Source organism: Myotis nattereri, assembly GCF_964212035.1.
Source record: "Myotis nattereri genome assembly, chromosome: 15".
NCBI classification, from domain to species: domain Eukaryota; kingdom Metazoa; phylum Chordata; class Mammalia; order Chiroptera; family Vespertilionidae; genus Myotis; species Myotis nattereri.
The window spans coordinates 54,032,176-54,052,396 of record NC_138090.1 but is presented as its reverse complement, the minus strand read 5'-3'; the positions used below and the strand labels follow the sequence as shown (position 1 = coordinate 54,052,396).

The 20,221-nt window shown below is 44.2% G+C and overlaps 1 protein-coding gene across 5 annotated transcripts in view; it reads left to right on the top strand.

Moving 5' to 3' along the window:
• Nucleotides 1-2,113: 2,113 nt before the first annotated feature.
• LOC308530466 (zinc finger protein 519-like) overlaps nt 2,114-20,221 on the top strand; it is a 58,456-nt gene continuing 40,348 nt past the window's right edge. For 2 of the 5 annotated variants that reach the window (XR_013996856.1, XM_081107136.1), the window contains exons 1-4: nt 2,116-2,276; nt 4,670-4,881; nt 8,664-8,790; nt 19,365-19,438. Coding sequence is in view for 2 of the 5 variants with exons in the window: in XM_081107136.1 (XP_080963262.1) it covers nt 4,867-4,881; nt 8,664-8,790; nt 19,365-19,438 (216 nt within the window). In the remaining 3 variants the exon portion in view is untranslated. Of the gene's footprint in view, nt 2,277-4,669; nt 4,882-8,663; nt 8,791-19,364; nt 19,439-20,221 lie in introns of all 5 variants that reach the window. The other 3 variants (XR_013996857.1, XM_081107135.1, XR_013996855.1) reach the window with 3 other exon arrangements.

Below are 20,221 nucleotides of genomic sequence, written 5' to 3'. Positions count from 1 at the left end.
AGGAGATGTGCAGGAGGCAGCTGATCAATGTTTCTCTCTCATCAATGTTTCTAACTATCTCCCTTTCTCTCTGTAAAAAATCAATAATATATATTTAAAAAAAAAATTAGTGAGCAAAGTCATAGAAGCAACAGTCTTCACAGGACCTTTCAAAGGTGAAGATGTCCTCATTCCTCGCATTCCTATGATTCCAAGGTATATGCCATTTCAATTTAAGACATTGCAATTCCCAATTCGATTGATGTTTGCAATCACCATCAACAAGGCTCAGGGCCAATCTTTAGAATTGTGCAGTTTAGATCTAGACACGGATTGCTTCTCACATGGAAAATTATATGTTGCGTGTTCTAGAGTCGGCAAACCAGACAATCTCTATATCTGCACAGACAGTGGGACAACAAAAAATATTGTATACCCACAAGCATTGTGAAATTAAACATATTAGAAACGTGCGCTTTCTGTTTTCTTTCTTTTCCATTTAACCAGACTGAGCCACAGCAACGCATGGTCGGGTACAGCTAGTTTCAAATAAATGCTTATGTTGAGATAGGGCACAGGCCAAGCTGAGTGACCTGCCCACCCCTCCCCCATGCACCAAACCTCTAATCCTATATAAGAAAAGGTAATATGTAAATCGACCGAATTGGGGAAAGACCAGTCACTGTCACATGCACTGAATACCAGGGGGCAGATGCCCAAAGCAGGAGCTACCCTTGGTGATCAGTGTGCTCCCACAGGCAAAGTACCACTCAGCCAGAAGCCGGGCTCATGGCTGAGGAGAACAGTGCAGGTGGCAATAGCCTCTCCTGCCTCCCCGACAGTGCTAAGGATGTCGGTCCCACAAGGGCCGCCCCCCCCCCAAGTGCAGGAATTTCATGCACTAAGCCTCTAATGTATTAAATTCAATGCACAACTGCTGTTCTCTGGAACATTATCTCAATTTTTTGAAGTTTTGCTTCCTGTCACTTGTGGACACCTGGGCTCAAATAAACCCACAAAAATTCTTCATAGTTTTGAATGTTTCTTATGTTGACAAGAAGTTGTTAAGATATGAAGAATTGGGCAGTGTTTTTACCCGAGAGTTAAACATCACTAAACATCAGTCAATATACATCTAACAGAAACCTTAAAGGTATAATGTGTGTGGGAAAGATCTTATCCAAAATTGCATCCTTGAAGGGTCCCCAAAATATGATTTTGGAAAGTAATGTTACAAATGACAGGAGTGAATTGTCAGGAGGAAAGCAGAAAAGGCCTTTTTCTTTGCTGTAACCTTCAATTCGCTATGAAAAGCACCTGATAATTACCCACAGAGATGGCTGACTTCCTTAATTCCAGCTGCCTGTCCTTCAATGGCAAGACAGAGGGGCCAAGAGAGCAGGCTGCCCTTCCCCCTCCCCCCTCCTCACTGAGGGTTTAATGACTCAGGGGAAATTGGAGGCAGGAAGTTTCTGGTTTCAAACCCAATCTGCCCCAGTTTTGAATTCTCTGTAACTTCACTGTAAGAATGTGTTACCGGCTTGCGAAGATCCTGGGAAAGACCCCTCCCTGGGACACCTGCAGCTGAAGGGCAGACCAGCCAGTAGCTCTATGCACAGCCTCTGGGAGTTGGGAAACTTCTGTGTGAATTCCCCTGATTCCCTCCTGTTTGGTGCCACCTCCAGGAGCCAGCACCAGAGCATGGTGAGACTTTAGGATATTGCATTTCATTCTCTCACCACGGCCTGAGACCAGTGTGTTGGTGTCAGCCCTGAGGGGGTGACTAGGTTTCCTTTAGGGTAGAAGTGTGCACTATAGGGTGAGGGTGCGGTGCAGGCATTGGTCAAAAGGCGGGGAGGCAGGATTTGGTCAGGGGAGTCCAGGGAGGAGATTTCACCAGTGGGTTAAGGGGAGGGCAGTTCTTATGTTGGCCCTGGGTGCATCAGCCCTCAGCCCCCAGCTGTGCATGAGCTGTGCAAACGAAGAAAGTCTAGGCTGCCCCCTCGCTCCTGCCCCGCCCTCCCTCCCTCTGTCCCTGCACAGGCCTGGCCGCCGGGCTCGGCCCCGCCCCCATCGCGGAGTCGCTCGCTCTGGCCCCGCCCACGCCAAAAGGGAGGCGCATGCGCAGTTCCTTGCAGACGCGGAAGCGGCTGTGGAGGGGAAGGTGGCGGTTCCCCTGAGGAGGGTGTTTGTCTTTAAAGCTGACGCTCCCCGTCCCTCTCCCCGCAGGGAAGGCTGAGGGCGCTGCCGGCGCTGAAGTCCTTGTTGGGGTCCCCGCCCCGGAGCCTCTCTCAGCGGTGAGTCCGCGTCCCGGGAGGCTGCGCGGTGCGGGCGCCACGTTCCTTTGGGAGGAAACGGAGGCCCCGGCCCGGGGTCTCTCCGCCTGTGGCTGTGGCCACCGCCTGCCGCGCGGTTTTCCCGCTGAAAACCGTTCCCGGGGCCGCCGGTGCTCCCCGCGGGGCTGAGAGTCTGGGTCAGGGGGTTCCCGCCCTTTGCGCCCCTCCCCCCGCCCGGCGCTTCCCGCCCAAAGAGCCCGGATGGCTCCCGGCCTGGGGGTCTGCACCCCCCTCCTAGGCCCACCCCCATTGAATAAGGGGTCTGCCTGCCCGGGGAGCACAGTGTCCATGGGGGGGCTCAGGGGGAAGGACGCGGTGTCCCCTGAAGAGGCGACCTGCCCGCGGGGAGGGCCTTTGTGGGCGCGGTGACTGCGGGGGGCGGGGGCCCAGGCCGGGGGGTCAGGAGAGGGAATGAGAGACAGACACGTGGGTGGGAGGAAGGGCAGCAAGGGGTCCACAGAGAGGGGCCCATGGGGGGGTGGGGGGACTGGACGGCGACGGTAGGAGTGAGGGCGTCACTCGGGAAAGTAGCTTGAGGAGGAAGGAAGTGGAGACACAGGGAGGAGGGCGAGCCCAGAGAGAGGAAGGGGGCTGAGAGGGAGCGGGTCCTGGTTGTGCTGAGCTGCATATCTGGCGCTTTGGCCAGAGGGTCATGCTGTGCTGTCTGTTGCTAGAGCACACAGATAGGAAGGTACTGACATCAGGCCAGGCCTTGAGATATGGTCACATGGCCCCTTCCCAGCACATAGGCCTTCTTTCTCAGAAGGCCCGGAAGTCTCATTCCAAATTTGGGAGACAAAGGACAGGAAAAATACAAATAAAGAGAGTTTCCTCCATATTCGGGGCCCCAGAATTTGAAAGACATTTTTCTCTGGGCCTGCACAGAATTTAATAATAAAATGTAACTCCTGTAGTCGGCACTGCAGTTCAGCCTCTGCTTCGGCAGGGTGCTGTAACTGTAGTCGCTGGCCAGCTCAATAAGTCCTTGCTTGCTGTTTAAGACCTAATTGGAGTCGGTGGTCTTATTCCAAATGTCACTCCACAACACTGGGGAGCAGAAGTGGGGACCCACAGGAGGAGGCTCTTGAGACAGAGACTCTGGTTCAGAGGAGAAGAGTTGGGGAGCGAGTGCAGGGACAGAAAGGGGGGCTCAGGGGTGAGGGAGCAGAGGGAGCAGCCCTGAGTCAGCAGCTGTGGGAGCGGACAGACGGGAACAGGCAGCAGAGGGGCCGCGGGCGGGGGGAGGGGAAGACGCAGACGTGTGTGGAGATGGAGCCTCAGAGACCAGGAGCAAGAGCCCCCTGAAGGGAAGTAGGTTTCAGGAGTTTCATGGTCCAGGTGTAGGACAGACAGAGAGAAAAGGGGAGAGAGAGCAGGGGAGAGGGGAACACAGGAAAGGACCACAGTGGAGAGAAAGGGAGCAGGAGACAGACAAATCCACAGACAGAAATACATAATAGTGGGAGGAGGGAAACCCTGATCTGGGTGAGGGATGAGCTGAGGGGGTGGTGGATGGTTAAGTTTTGACATATCGGCTGTGGATATATAAGAATTAGAAACATCAATGAGGAAAGACAATCATTTATCAGCTTCCTCCTGCAAGCCCCTCACTGGGGATCAAACCTGCAACCTGACCATTCGCCCTGACTAGGAATCTAGGTCACTGAGTTATGCCGCCAAGGTGCCTTTTTACATTTAATGTTACAGCTGGATTGTCTTACGCATACAGATTGAATGAGAATTATAAATCTCCAGCTTATAAGGCTTGGGAATTTTATAATGATTTGCTTCCAATTGCAACCCTTATTCACTCAGAGGGGTGAGACTTGTCTGTTGGTCATGGGTCCCTTGTCATTTCCTGGGATGCAACGAGGAAGTGACCTGTGTCTGTCACCATTTGATTTTTTTTCAGGACAATTTAATTCCTTAGCTTTGTTGCTGTGGGGGTGTGTGTGTGTTCTGTGGATTTACTTTTTCTATGTCTGACTATTTATTATATGAAAACATCCCGAGATTAATCCTCTGTGTCTTCTCAGATCCCCTGAGGAGCTTTAAGAAATGCCCTCAGGGGCACTTTCCCCCATAGAGTTAGACAGCTGCTCTGGGTGGGGCATCCTTGGTTACTGAGGGCCTCCAGGTGATTGGAAGGTGAGGACAGGGATAGCAGGAGGGGTGCAGGATGCCTTTGTGAGAGTGGGGAGCAGGCTTTGTTCAGGGAGGTAAGGGTGTGCTCTATTTGGTTTCCACCATCAGGACAGCAGCTCACCTCATTTCTGTAAGGGTTTGTGGGTGTCTTTGGGAGGAGAGACACATGAAGACGAAATAAAACACCTCACAGTGTGGTCTCCATGTAGGAGCTCATTGTTCCTGTCTCTGCTGTGACCAAAGACAGGAGGGGTGGCCTTTTCCTCATTTCCAGGTCCTTCTGACTGTGAGTGTCGTGTGAGCTGATTAAGACGCTGAGCTGACCTCTTTGAAGGCACATTCTGTGACTCCTCAACATAGTGTCACCTGATAAAACACCCCACACCCTGATCAGGACCAGGACCAAATGGCTGCTTCTCAGGTAAAAGATGTGTCCTGGGTCACAGTCTATGTTTCCTTTTCCTCTGTCATCTGGTGATTTATTTCTCTGCTCTGATGTTTTTGTCTTTGCAGGTTGGTTTTCTTTCCTTATTTTATGACTTTATTCAACACAGACAATGTCAGCAGTTTCTATATTTCTCTTTCTTTTTTTGTGTGTTTTTCCTGTCTTTTCAAAATGTACTTTTAATTGCTTTCAGAATGGAAAGGAGATGGGAGAGAGAGATAGAAACATCAATTAGGTTAGGGAATCATGGGTCAGCTGCCTCCTGCATGCACTGGGTATGGAGTTTGAAGCCTGGAGTGTGCCCTGACCAGGAATCTAAGCCTGCCATCCTGGTTCATAGGTCAGCCCTCTACCTCTCAGCCACATTGTCCGGGTTTTACTCCCCTCCATTGTGCCAGAAACTTGTCTGCATGCATTTTGTCACCCTCTCCAGGTCATGAAGCATTCCTACCATTAATCAGTGACTTTCAACTACTCAAAATGTCCCTTTTGTGACAGATCAAACTTGGAAGGCAGCCATGTCTAACATCCCTATTGGGATGGGGTCAGAGGCTGGAAATGTCCCTCTTGTTAGAGGCTGAGGTATCAGTGAAGAAGGGAAATGCAGGTTTTAGTTTCATGTGGCTGCAGCATCAGCTATACATCAGGGGTAAGAAGCTGCACATCTGACTGCTCAGAATAGCTCAGAAAGTTCTGGAAAAAGGGCAAGTAGAAGAGACTTGCTCATTAGATTAGTACGAGAGACTCGGTAGGTAGATGCACTGTTAGCTTACAGAGCATGAGAGGCACAGGTGGATTGGCACTTGCAAAAACTAATGTTTATTTGTGATCATTTCCACATATTTATTTATTGAGGTATTTTTGGCAGTAATGTCACAGCAGTGGTGACCTGACCATCCGTGTGCCTCAGCCACCTGATGCCCATGGTCTCAGTCCACCTGATGGTAACGTGGCAGAGGTGCTCCCCTCACTGTAGAGTTAATAGTCTCCCTTTCTCAGGAACAAGGGTGTAGTAGAGAATTTTTTTTTTTTTTTTTTGTAGTAGCGATTTAATGAAAATTGTGCAAAGACCATCACTTCCCATCTGGAAATGTCCCTCTTGTTAGTTTGCGTTTGCTTTGGAAAATGAATGACTTTTATTTCCTACAGATCATTGGCCTTTTCATGGGAGCTGTAAACAATCAGGCCTTGATTCTTTACATTTTCCTTATATTCTATACTCACATGAGAGACATACCCTACACCAGCGGTTCTCAACCTGTGGGTCGTGACCCCTTTGGGGGTCGAACAACCCTTTCTCGGGTCGCCTAAGACCATCGGAAAACATATATAATTACATACAGTTTTTGTGATTAGCCACTATGCTTTAATTATTTTTAATTTGTAACAATGAAAAATACATCCTGCATATCAGGTATTTACATTACAATTCATAACGGCAGCAAAATTACAGTTATGAAGTAATAACAAAAATAATTTTATGGTTGGGGGTCACCACAACATGAGGAACTGTATTAAAGGGTCGCGGCATTTGGAAGGTTGAGAACCAGTGCCCTACACTATCATTTCTTGTATTTTCTAAAAATTTTTCGCCCTAGCTGGTTTAGCTCAATGGATAGAGCGTCGGCCTGGGGACTGAGGGGTCCCGGGTTTGATTCTGGCGAAGGGCACATGCGTGGGTTGCAGGCTCCATCCCCAGTGGGGAGGCGGAGAGGGGGTGTGTAGGAGGCAGCCAATCAATGATTCTCTCTCATCATTGATGTTTCTCTCTCCTCCTCTCCTTTCCTCTCTAAAATCAATAAAATATATTTTTTAAAAATAATAATAAAATAAAAAGTTTTCAAGAATGACATTATTTTTTTTTATTGCTTAAAATATTACAAAGAGTATTACATATGTCTCCTTTTTTTTCCCCCCGCCCTTGACAATCCCCCGGCCTCCCCTACCCCCCAGTGTCTTATGTCCATTGGTTATGCTTATATGCATGCATGCAAGTCCTTCGGTTGATCTCTTACCCCCCCACCACCCCCAACCCTCCCAGGCCTTCCCGCTGTAGTTTGACAGTCTGTTCGAGGCAGCTCTGCCTCTGTATCTATTTTTGTTCATAAGTTTATAATGATCTTTATTATCCATAAATGAGTGAGATCAAGAATGACATTATTAATGTATCTTCAGTTTCATTAAATTTCTACAACATAGCTCCCCACTAATGATACATAAAAATTTTGAAAGAAATGTACTAATAAGAAAAATTAGTTCCCCTAGGCTGGTACGATGTTTCTCTCTCTTTCACATTGTTCTTTCTCTCTCCTCTCCTCCCCCTCTATTTCTATCCCTCTCCCTCCCCCTCTCCCTCTCTCCCTCTTCTTTTCCCGCCTCTACCTCCCTGCCTTCCACTCTTCAAAAGTCAATGGAAAATATCTTCTCATGGGAGGATGTACAAGCACACAAAGGAAAACAATAGTCTAACTTGTTTTCTATTTTTTTTTTAAATATATTTTATTGATTTTGTACAGAGAGGAAGGGAGAGAGATAGAGAGTTAGAAACATCGATGAGAGAGAAACATCGATCAGCTGCCTCCCGCACATCCCCCACTGGGGATATGCCTGCAACCCAGGTACATGCCCTTGACCGGAATCGAACCTGGGACCCTTCGGTCCGCAGGCTGACGCTCTATCCACTGAGCCAAATCGGCTTCGGCATTGTTTTCTATTTTTATCTTTTCTCCTTATTGTGTTTATAAAATACAAAGGGGATCATACACAAATAGATTCATGAGATTTATGCAGTCACTAAACCATCTTGATTTCATAGTTGTAAAATGTGTCTCTGTACCTAAACTGTTAGCGTTATTTTAGCTGTGTTTTCTTTGTGTTATTTTCCATGTGCCAGTATATTTTTATGGGTTTCAGGGAGGAAATGAGAGGTAGAGATAGATAGAACATTAGTGATGAGAGAGAATCATTGACCGGCTGCCTCCTGTACACCCCACACTGGGGATACTGACTGCAACCTGGTCGTGTGTCTCTAGACCATGATGGAGCGAGTGACCACTTGTTGTATGGGTCAGCACACAAGAGCCATACCTGCTGGTCCAGGGAGAGTAATCTTGTTTTAAGATGACTCATAAGAAATTTCCAAATAGCCTTGTGGTTCCTATGAATCCTATGCCATGAAAACTGGATTCCGTTAACAAACCCTTTTAGTTCAAAGTTCTGTATGAACTTTTCTTTGTGTTTTCTTTTTCTGTGTATTCAGAAGTGTGGCACATGATGGGGAAACATTAGCATCACAAGTAAAAAGTGAGCTGGTTACACATGTGGAAACACAGGGCCCATCTCAGAACCTGGATCAGAGATTGTATTTTTATAGAAGTCCGTTTCCTTGTGGTCTGCTTCACACTTGAGAAGAACTCCATATACTTCCAACCAGCGTGATGTTTCCCGGTGAGGAATATACATCACTGACCCTGATCGATGTAAATGCAGCCTTCACAAATGTATAAGCCTGTGTCCATGCCTTAATTTTAAAGTTTATTTTCCTGTAAAGGAAAATCTGTACTGTGTATTTGTGGACATGTGTCATCCTCCTGTGTCAGTGTTACAAAACACATCAGAGAATATTACTGGGGCAAAGTGATGTTACTTTATAGTTCAGGATACCCCCTACGGTCAAAACCTGTTCTCCTAACACTGTTTTCATGTTGGGTGGCATTATGAACTCTTCTCGTGACCTCATTAACTGTCTTTTCTTTCAGGAACAGTTGTCCTTCATGGATGTGGCCATAGATTTCTCTCAGGAGGAGTGGGAATGGCTGGACCCAGCTCAGCAGAAATTGTACCTGGATGTGATGCTGGAGAACTACTGCAACCTGGTCTCCGTGGGTGAGGATGACTTCCTTCCTGAGTTCCTTCTCAACCCTCAGGGCTTTGTTTCCTTTATTATATTAACATCTCTAGGGGCTTCTGCTTTCTGTGTTAGATTCATGCTCTCAAGGAACAAATTGAGCCCCAGCTGGTTGGGCTCAATGGATTGAGGGCTGGCCTCCAGATTGAATGGTCCCTGGTTCGATTCTGGTCAAGGACCAATGCCTGGGTCCAGTCGGGTGCGTGCAGGAAGCAACCAATCAATGATTCTCTCTCATCATTGATATTTCTATCTCTCTTTCCCTCTCCATTTTTCTCTGAAAGCAATAAAAATATATATTTTTTAAAAGAGTAACAAATTGCTGATCCTTGGGAGAGAAAAGCAACGCTTTGTGATATATGTGAATTAGGAACTCAGAGTTTGCACACTTTACGTGTTGTGTACACTAATTAAGGTACTATCAGAAAATGATATTTTAGAAAATCATTTTCTAGAATATTCTAACATTCCACCATGTCTTCTGGCCATAGGACAACCTGGATTGGAAATGGAAAAGCCTTTATCAAAATTCACACTCCATTTTCTTTTATTTTCTAAGATTTTATTGAATTCATGGTAGAAGGAAGAATTAGAGGGAGAGAGAAACTTAAGCTGGGCCTTAGTTGATGTTTTTGTATGTGCCCTGACCAGAGATCAAACCTACAACTTGGTTATATCGGTACAGTCCTCTAAGCAACTGGGCTACTTGTGCAAGCAGATTGGATTCTTTCACTTAGTTCTATTTATCTAGGCTTCTATCATATCTTTTCAAGACTTGATGTATTATTTCTTTACTAGATTCCTGGTGCACTAAATTCATGCACCTGGGGGAGGGCGTTACTCAGCCCAGCCTGCACTCTCTTCAATCTGGGACCCCTTGGGGGTTGTCTGATTGCCAGTTTCGTTCCACTCCCATAGGGATCGGGCCTAAACGGGTACTGCATATCTCTCTCACAATCCAGGACTGCTGGCTCCCAATCACTCGCCTGCCTGCCTGCCTGCCTGCCTGATTGCCCCTAACTGCTTCTGCCTGCCAGCCAGCCTAATCACTCCCTAACTACTCTCCTGCCAGCCTGATTGATGCCTAACTGCTCCCCTTCTGGCCCGATCGCCCCGACTGCCCTCCCCTGCCAGCTCGGTTGATCTCAACTGTCCTCCCTTGACAGCCCGGTCGTCCCCATCTGCTCTCTTCTGATGGCCCGGTTGCCTCTAACTGCCCTCCCCTGATGGCCTGGTCGACCCTGACGGCCTTACCCTGCCTACCTGATCACCCGCAGCTACCCTCCCCTACCAGCCTGGTCACCCCTAACTACCTTCCCTGCCGGACTGGTCGTTCCTAACTGCCCTCCCCTGCAGGCCTGGTTGTTCCTAACAGCCCACCCCTGCTGGCCTGGTCGCCTTTAACTGCCCTCCCCTGTTGGCCTGATCGCCCACAACTGCCCTCCCCTCCCGACCATCTTGTGGATGTGGGCGCCACCATCTTTGAGGGCATGGCACCCAATTAGCTTATTCCCTCCTTATTGGCTGTGGGCGCCATCATGTTTGCGACAGTGTGAGGGTCAATTACCACATTCCCTCTTTAGTAGATAGGATAGTAGTGAGTAAGACATCATTGTGCAACCTTCAGTGTATTTATCCATTCATATGTTGACAGACCTCTTCATTGCTTCCAAATTTTGTAAATTATGAATAAAAAGCCTCCTGGTAGGCTTTTGTGTAGATCAGTGATGGTGAAGCGTTTGAGCTTGGCGTGTCAGCATTTTGAAGTACCCTAACTTAACTCCAGTGCCGTGTCACATATAAAAGTTTTATGATATTTGCAAACATAGTAAAACAAATATTTATATTTTTGATATTTATTTTACATATTTAAATGCCGTTTAGCAAAGAAAAATCAACCAAAAACATGAGTTTGCGTGTCACTTTTTGACACACGTGTCATAGGTTCCCCATCACTGGTGTAGATAAAAGGCTTAACTCTTTGGTTTAATGGTAAGGAGCCCAATTAGTGAATCCCATGGCGAGTGTATAGTTAGTTTTATAAAAACCTCCAGACCGTCTCCCCCAGGGTCTGTAGCATTTGGCATTTTCAGCAGCAGTGATTGGAGTTCCAGTTGCTGCACATCACAAAGGCAGTTGGTGGGGTCGGTGTTCTGGATTCTGATCTGTTCAGTGGTGGGTGAGTGTTGCTTGCCTTTGCTCTTTGTTCCTTCTCATTGTTATAATGTACACTTCCTTTTCAGGTTGTTTTGTCAATGTTGAGTGTGAAGACTTCTTTGTCTATTTCGCACAATTGTCCTGTACATGTTGACTTTTTAATTAATATATCGTATATATACTACAGGCCTGGTGCACAACATTTGTGCATGGGTAGTGTTCCTAGGCCTGGCCCTCCGGCCTCCTCTTTACCTCGCTCCCTCAGAGCCCCACCACCTCTGCTGGTCTCCTGCCATGTTTCGCACCGCCCCATAGTGGTTAGGGCATGTCATGGCAAGCAGTCAAACTCCCGCACTCCAGGTCAAACTCCCAAGCGGACAATATATAGATTTCTTATTCATTTCAGAAAAAAGCTGAGAGGCACAGAGAGATAGAAACATCAATGATCAGAGAGAATCATTGATTAGCTGCCATGTGCCCTGACTAGGTATTAAACTGTGACTTCCTGGTTCATAGGTCGATGCTCAACTGCTGAGCCGTGCCAGCTGGGCCGTTTTGACTTTTACAAATATATTTTACAGCCAGTGGCTTTTTTTTGTTTTTTCTGTCGAGGAATCTGTTTTTTGTTGTTGTTGATTTTTCTGTAATGTTTGTGTTGATACTTTGCGAGTTTTCATTGTAATACAATGGATTGAAATACAAACCTGGTTATGCATTTTCCTTTCAAAAATGTGAAGTGTATAAAAGTAATGTAGTTTTATATTCAATAATATGAAAGTTATATTTGCAGGTACTGTGTCATTTCTGGAATAAACACATAGTGAGTCACATCTTGAAGGAGATGAGTTATAAATTTTGTCGCCTTACATGCCAAATGAAATGAAATCTTTTATTTCAAATGCTCAAGCATCATTCAAAAAATAGTCCTTTTTTTCCAGTCTGATATCTTCACTATTGCAAATAGTGGTACAAAGCATATATGGGTGGGTATATCTGTTTTTATTCATGTTCTCTGTATAAATCGCCAGAAATGGAATCGCTGTGTTAACTGGTACTTGTCTGTAAGTATTGGAAAACACTCCATCGTGTTTTGTGAGTGGCTCCGCTAATCTACATATCACAGCCCTGGCAACCCTTATGCCTGGTCCACCGGTTGCTATGACAACACACTGACCACCAGGGGTCAGACACTCAACGCAGGAACTGCCCCTGGTCAGTGTGCTTCCACAGCCAACTTCCCTAAGTTGACCACCCTCTCTTGATTCCTACCCCCGGCCTGCTGGGTGGTCTGTGTGCTCCCGGCCAACCTTCTGCGGGCCTTCCTCCTGTCCGATCACCTATCACCGGCCAGCACAAGGGACAAATTTGTGCACTGGGCTTCTAGTGTGTTTATAATCTTGCTGACAATGCATGAATGTTCTCATTTCTCCACTTCATTGGTGATACTTGTTTTTTGATTTATGGATGATTGGCATCTTGTTAGGTGTTTGGTGGTTATTCCATGGTGTCCATTTTCATTTCTCTGATGCTGAAGGGAGTTGAATGTCATTAAATACCAGTATGTTTATTGTGCATCTTTATGTCCTGTTTAGGAAATGGCTGATCAGGTCTGCTGTTCATATTTCAATCATGTTGTTTGTCCTTTTGGTGGTAAATTGTGTGAGTCCCTTATACAGTGGGGCCTTGACTTACGAGTGTCCCGACTAACGAGTTTTTAGAGATACGAGCCATCTCTCAGCCGATTTTTTGCTTTGAGTTGCGAGCTAAAATTCGGGTTACGAGCCAGCTTCAGATACCCCACCGCTAGTTGGCACAGCGAATGTCACAGTGAACGCCACAACATCAGCCTGATTTGACATACGAGTAATTTGAGTTAAGAGCTTCGTAACGGATAGAATTAAACTCTTAAATCAAGGTCCCACTGGATATTTTGGATCTTTAGCTTTTGAGGATGTAACATTGCTGGGTATTTGTGGTGGTTGTTATATTGTGGTTTCTATTGGTATTCTTTTGTAGTCTCATTTCTTTATTTTTTAGCTACTTTGTTATGCCTAGGAAGATACATGCAAACCAGTATTTTTAAGAGTGATGGTAAAGTTCATTGACTATGCCTTCTTCCAGTGTTTTCATGGTTTTAGTTCTGATATTTTAGTTGTTAATGCATGCTGAGTTCATTTTGGTTCATGGCCTATTGAACGGGATCTACTTTTAGTAGGGATAGAGGTAACTTATTTGGTTGGTTTTATATACCATGTTTTGAGAAGTGAATTATATATGCATCTATATATCATTATATATATATATATATATATATATATATATATATATATATATATCTTTAGAATGTGGAGTCTGTGATTTCCATACAGAATTCTGTCACCTCTTAGCAGAGATCATTTTATTTGTTTTCTTTTTTTTTTTTTATCTTTTGTCACTATGGAAGTACTTTAAATATCTTAATGTTATAACAATGTTCCTTAAACCATACTGTCAATTTCATGAAATCTCTGCTGGTTGCCATTTCTACCCATGTACCCACATAAGTTGATATCACAATATCTTTAATGTTTGTCTTATAGAAGAAATTTGAGATTTTATTCCTTTTATGTATTTTTTATTTTTAAAAAATTCATTTTTTATGTTATTTTAGAGAAGAAGGAGATGGGGAGAGAGAGAGAAACATCCATGATAAGCGAAAATCATTAATTGACCGCCTCCTGCACATCCCACACTGGGAAGGAGCCCAGAATATAGGCATGTGCCCTGACCAAGAATCAACCTGTGACCTCCTGGTTCACAGATAGACTCTTAACTACTGAGCCACTCAGGTCGAACAATTACTTTTATTTTCTAAAGTTCCACAAGAGAAATCAAAGTGATATGTGTTTCTTTAATAGAACACCATAAATTTTTATATTTCTGTATATTTTTCCACATACAAGGCATCTTTATTTGTTCATGTTAGTGTTGTGTAGAATCTTTAAATTGCCTCCGGAAGTATATTTCTTACGGATTTGTAATAGGGCAGGTCTAATAATGAGAAGTACTATTTATTTTTAAAATATATTTTATTGATTTTTTACAGGGAGGAAGGGAGAGAGAGAGAGAGTTAGAAACAGATGAGAGAGAAACATTGATCAGCTGCCTCCTGCACATCTCCCACCGGGGATATGCCCGCAACCCAGGTACATGCCCCTGACCGGAATCGAACCTGGGGCCTCTCAGTCCGCAGGCCGACGCTCTATCCACTGAGCCAAATCGGTTTTGGCGAGAAGTACTATTTTTTAAAAAAAATATGTTTTATTGATTTTCTACAGAGAAGAAGGGAGAGGGATAGAGAGTCAGAAACATCGATGAGAGAGAAACACGGATCAGCCACCTCCTGCACGCCCCACACTGGGGTTGTACCCGCAACCAAGGTACATGCCCTTGACGGGAATCGAACCTGGGACCCTTGAGTCCGCAGGCCGACGCTCTATCCACTGAGCCAAACCGGTTCTGGCGAAAGGTACTATTAAAGAGAAAGTTTTGGAGCTGAAAAAGTTGTTTCCTCTCCATTGTTTATCATCTGTTTTGTCAGTATTCTTGTTGGGTGGTTTTTGTTCACTTATCAGTTCCATGTTTTCTTTCATGCCCTTTTTTGCTGCAATATATTTCTGCTTAGAGACCCCTAATGATCTTAGAGGAGCTGTCTTTTCCATGAGCAATTATTTTTTATATGTTTTCAGATAGTATTCTGGGACGCATGATATTTTCATTGTTTCTTATCTGTTCTCATGTTTATATTCATTCTAGTTCGAATTCATGAGCTGCTTGCATTTGTATGTCGCTTTCTCCAATTGTCAGGATCTTAAACGATTAATTTTTTTTTATATATATATTTTATTGATTTTTTACAGAGAGGAAGGGAGAGAGAGAAAGAGCCAGAAACATCAATGAGAGAGAAACACCGATCAGCTGCCTCCTGCACACCCCCCACTGCGGACGTGCCCGCAACCAAGGCACACGCCCTTGACCGGAACCGAACCCGGGACCCCTCAGTCTGTTAGTATCTTAGGACTTCCTTAAATTCTGTTTACATTTCCACGTGTTTGTTGGCTTCTCTGAATCAAAATGTTAATGAACTAAAATTGTAATGATTTCTGTACAAATTCTTTGATTATTTAATTACTGTGTTTTAAATGTATCTTTATTGATTTCAGAGAGGAAAGGAGAGGGAGAGAGAGATAGAAACATCAGTGAAGAGAGAGAATCATTGATCAGCTGTTTTCTGTACGGTCAGGGATCGAGCCTTAAACCCAGACCTGTGCCCTGATTTGGAACCAAACTGTGACCTCCTAGTTCATAGGTTGAAATTCAACCACTGAGTCACCCCTTCCAGGCAAATTTTTTGATGTTTTGAGTTGGTCACGTCTTTCATTCATGATTCTACTGTATTTTTAATTCAGGTATAAGTTATTTCAATATCCCCCTTAGGTGTGGTATTTATAAAGTACTTTTGCATTATATTTTTATTTTGGTTATATAATATTTTGGTGATTTTTTATAGTTTTCTTTTTTCTCCTTTTTGCCTTTAAGCTTTTCCATTCCTTTTTGAGGTAATTGATATATTTCCATTAATGTAGTGCCAGTTTGACTACATTTATTTTATTTTACTGATGGTATACTTTTTCTGTGTTTTTTTTTTTCATGACGTGATATCTTTTGTTGAGATTCCTGAATGGTAAAGTAGCAGGCTTTTGAACATGCTTTCTATAGGAGGAAACTAATAACCATCTGTGGAACAAATTCTACTTTCGGTCCACACTATTTTCAGGACCTTTATTCTTGGTTTGGTCGTCTCTTTAATTTCCCAGTTGGAAATGTTCTCTGTTTCTTTCTCAGACCCACTGTATCTTTCAGGCTTGATATATAGCTTCAGTATCACGTTCTTTGTGGTGCTCGAACAATTTCTCATTGTGTCTTTCTATCGGCCACGGCAAGGCACTCACCGTGTATCGCAGTTCTGTTTGCACTCTGTGTCACGCACAACAGACGCTTGTTATTCAAGAGGCTTCAAAACAGGGAGATGATTGAACATGCACTTCCCTCATCTGTCTCCTCAGTGAAGAAACTGGGAATTGGGAGTGTTTTTATAATATGGCCATTGTGTGCCAGGGGGTTTGAGCAGTTATGATTGGCAAATATAAGCAACTCTTTGTCCCTCTTTTTTTGTTGTTGTTGTTGTTGTTGTTACATCACCATCTCCCATTTATTTATTTAAAAAAAAGCTCCGTCATTTTGACGTATGTACATATGTGCTATATGTTTTTTATTATTTATTTACCACAAATAAATGTCAGGAATTCTTAACTATCTTTTTTTCCCCCTTTATTGATTAAGATATTACAAATGTGTCCTTATCCCCCCATGTCCTCTCATCTCACCCAATCCTGCCCTCACCCTCACCCCCTGTTGTCCACATCCATCACTTGTGCTTATCTGCATGCATACAAGTCCTTTGGTTGATCTCTCCTCCTCATCCCCACCCTACCCTACCTTCCCTCTGGGTTTTGAGCATCTGATCGATGCTTCTCTGTCTCTACATCTGTTTTTCTTCATTGGTTTATGTTGTTCATTATAATCCACAAATGAGTGAGAGCATGTGATATTTATCTTTCTCTGTCTGACTTATTTCACTTAGCATAATGCTCTCCAGCTCCAACCATGCTGTTGCAAATGGTAGGAGTTCCTTCCCTTTTACAGCAACATAGTATTCCATTGTGTAGAGGTGCCAAAGTTTTTTAATCCATTCATCTGCTGATGGGCATTTAGGCTGATTGTAAATCTTAGCTATTGTAAATTCTGCTGCTATGAAGATAGGGATGCATGTATCCTTTTTTTTTTTTTTATCAAATCTTTATTATTCAGATTATTACAGTTGTTCCTCCTTTTTCCTCCCATAGCTCCCCTCCACCGGGTTCCCACCCCACCTTCTGCCCTTACCCCCCTCCACTGTCCTCATCCATAGCTGTATGATTTTTGTCCAGTCTCTTCCCACACCCCCCACACCCTTTTCCCCCCAAAAAATATTCAGTCCACTCCTTTCTATGCCCCTGATTCTATTATATTCACCAGTTTATTCTGTTCATCAGATTATTTACTTGATTTTTAGATTCACTTGTTGATAGATGTGTATTTGTTGTTCATAATTTGTATCTTTACCTTTTTCTTCTTCTTCATTTTCTTAAAAGATATCTTTCAGCATTTCATATAATCCTGGTTTTGTGGTGATGAACTCCTTTAGCTTTTTCTTATCTGTGAAGCTCTTTATGTGACCTTCAATTCTGAATGATAGCTTTGCTGGGTAAAGTCATCTTGGTTGTAGGTTCTTGTTATTCATCACTTTGAATATTTCTTGCCACTCTCTTCAAGTCTGCATAGTTTCTGTTGAGAAATCAGCTGACAGTCGTATGGGTACTCCCTTGTAGGTAACTGACTGTATTTCTCTTTCTGCTTTTAAGATTCTCTCTTTGTCTTTTGCTCTTGGCATTTTAATAATGATGTGTGTTGGTGTGGTCCTCTTTGGATTCCTTTTGCTTGGGGTTCTCTGCGCTTCCTGGACTTGTAAGTCTATTTCTTTCACCAGGTAGGGGAAGTTTTCTGTCATTATTTCTTCAAATGGGTTTTCAATATCTTGCTGTCTCTCTTCTTCTGGCACCCCCATAATTTGAATGTTGGTACGCTTGAAGTTGTCCCAGAGGCTCCTTACACTATCTTCATATTTTCGGATTCATTTTTCTTTTTGTTTATTCGGTTGGGCGTTTTTTGCTTCTTCATATTACATATCCTTGACTTATTTCTTGTGATTCTCTAGTCTGTTGTTGGAACTCTCTATAATATTGTTTGTTTTAGTCAGTGTATGTTTAATTGCTAGTTGGTCCTTTTTCATAACCTCGAGGGTCTCACTATTCTTGAGGGTCTCACTAAATTTATCGGCGTTTTCTAGAAAATTCTTGAAAAACCTTAAAAGTGTGGTTTTGTACTCTATATCCAGTAGTTTTCTTTCCTGCATTTCTGTCATTTGTAAACTGTTTCTTTGTTTCTGCATTTTTTATGCTTCCCTGTGTTGATAGAGTGGCTTTCTGTGCTAGGTGTCCTCTAGGGCCCAGTGGCTCAGCCTCCCCAATTACCTGAGGTGGACACTCTTGGTGCACCCCTTTGTGGGCTTTGTGCACAGTCTTGTTGTAGTTAAGCCTTGATTGTTGTAGTTATCACTGGGAGGAATTGGCCTCCAGGCCAATTGGCTGTGAGAATCAGCTGTGTCTGCAGTGGGAGAACTTCTGAGCTGCAGACACCCTTCTGGGACAAGACTTGCTTCAATGGGTCTTTGGTGCTCACCTAGTCTGCCCCCTGAGTGTGTTCTTTATGAATCTGCGGAGTTGTAATCTGGATGGTCTCACTCTGACCACTGGGTATACTGGCTCTTGGATCTCTAAGGAGGTGCTAATTTATCCTCTGCCTGTGGCTACCCAGCAGGAGCTTTGTAGAGATCTTCAGATTCCTCTTCTTTGTTTGGGGTTTGGAGGTTCCCAGATGAGGCCCAGCTCTGATACAATGCAAGCTGCTGTGGGGCCTTGGGCCTTCTTTTGGAAGTTCTGGGTCTCTCTGACCTAGCTGCAGTTTTTTAGGGAATTTTCAGATTGCCAAGGGCCAGGCCTTTTATATGCAAAAGCCTCTGCACACAGTTTGGGTGGGGTGGGGTCTCAGGGGATTAACAAGGCAAAGGAAGCAGCTATGGCTGCTCCTCAGTCCTACCCTAAAAGGCCCTGTGTCTCAGTGTCCCGGTAATCGCTACAAGTACCTCTGAGAGAAAGCAGCCCTCGAGTTCCGACCAATGCCAGACAGTCCAGTTTCTCCTTGTATGATTCTGGGTCCCCAGAGACTTGCCCAGAAATGGCGTTCAGAGCAGATGGGAGCTTGAGACTCCCTCCCAATTGAAAAAAACAACAACTGTGTCCTCAGTTGCCAGCCCGTTCCGCGCGCTTCTGTACCTCTGCACTTTACTTCCGCACCTCCTCTTAGTATCAGTGTGCTTTTCTCTTTCCTTCTAGTTGTAGAATTTCCACTCAGCCAGCCTTCCTGTGGTTCTGGATGATGTCCATATTGTCTTTTAGTTGTATTTTTGAAGTGGCTGTATGAGGCAACAATTTCCGGTGTTTACCTATGCCACCATCTTTGTTTCTCTTCTTTGTCCCTCTTTGAGGTGAGTTTTCCTCATTGCACCTATCTAGAGCTTTCCTTGAACCCTTCACTACCTCTTGGAGTACTCAGAGATGTCATTTGGCCTATAGTTGCTGGTAACTTCAAAGTGCACTCACCTGATTGTGAAAACTGAACATTTGTTTTCTTTCAGCTATGTCATCTGAAGATGCCCAGGCCTTTATGCCCAAGACCAGAATACAAGATTTATTCTCTGAAATGATACTGGTAAGATATAAAATGTGTTGCTTTGATAATGTACACTTAATGATAGTCTCAGTATTTGAGGAAGAGTATGATGAGAACAGAGGTTATTAGTATAAACAGAACTAATCGGGAACAGTTCTCATAGTAAAATTGTTGTTACCTAAAGAGGTGAAGTGTATTATACATTTGGGAAACCTTCCTCTTTAAAGTGAGTTACACTGGCAGATCAGTGTGTTTCTGCATGTGAAGGTTGAAAACAACTTTTAATGTTATGCATTCTTGGAAAGGAAATCTGGATAAAGTAGGAGTTCGCATGTTGTGTAGTGTAAATAATCATTTGAATTTTGTAAGATGTAGGGTGGGATTAAACTTGCAATAATTTCTAAAATGTAGAGATTAATAATATACCTATAAAATTTAAATATGCGCAATTGGGCAATCATTATTATTGTTGTTCTTGTTGTTATAAATGGAGGCCTGGTGCACAAATTTGTGCACCAGTGGTGTCCCTCAGCCTGGCCTGCAGAATTCTGCTGAAACTGGCTCTCAACATCCCTTGAGGGATCCCGTATTGCAAGAGGGTGCAGGTCAGACCAAGGACCCCACCGGTGCACCATTGGGGCTGGGGACGGATGCGGGAAGTTGGTGAGCCGTAGAGGTGCCATGGGAGGGCTCCAGGGTGTGTCCGGCCTATCTGGTTTAGTCCCGATCTCCCGGATGCCAGCAACAAGCTAACCTACTGGTCTGAGTGTCTGCGCCCTGGAGGTCAGTGCTTCTCTTAGTGAGCGGTTGAGCGGCCTTACC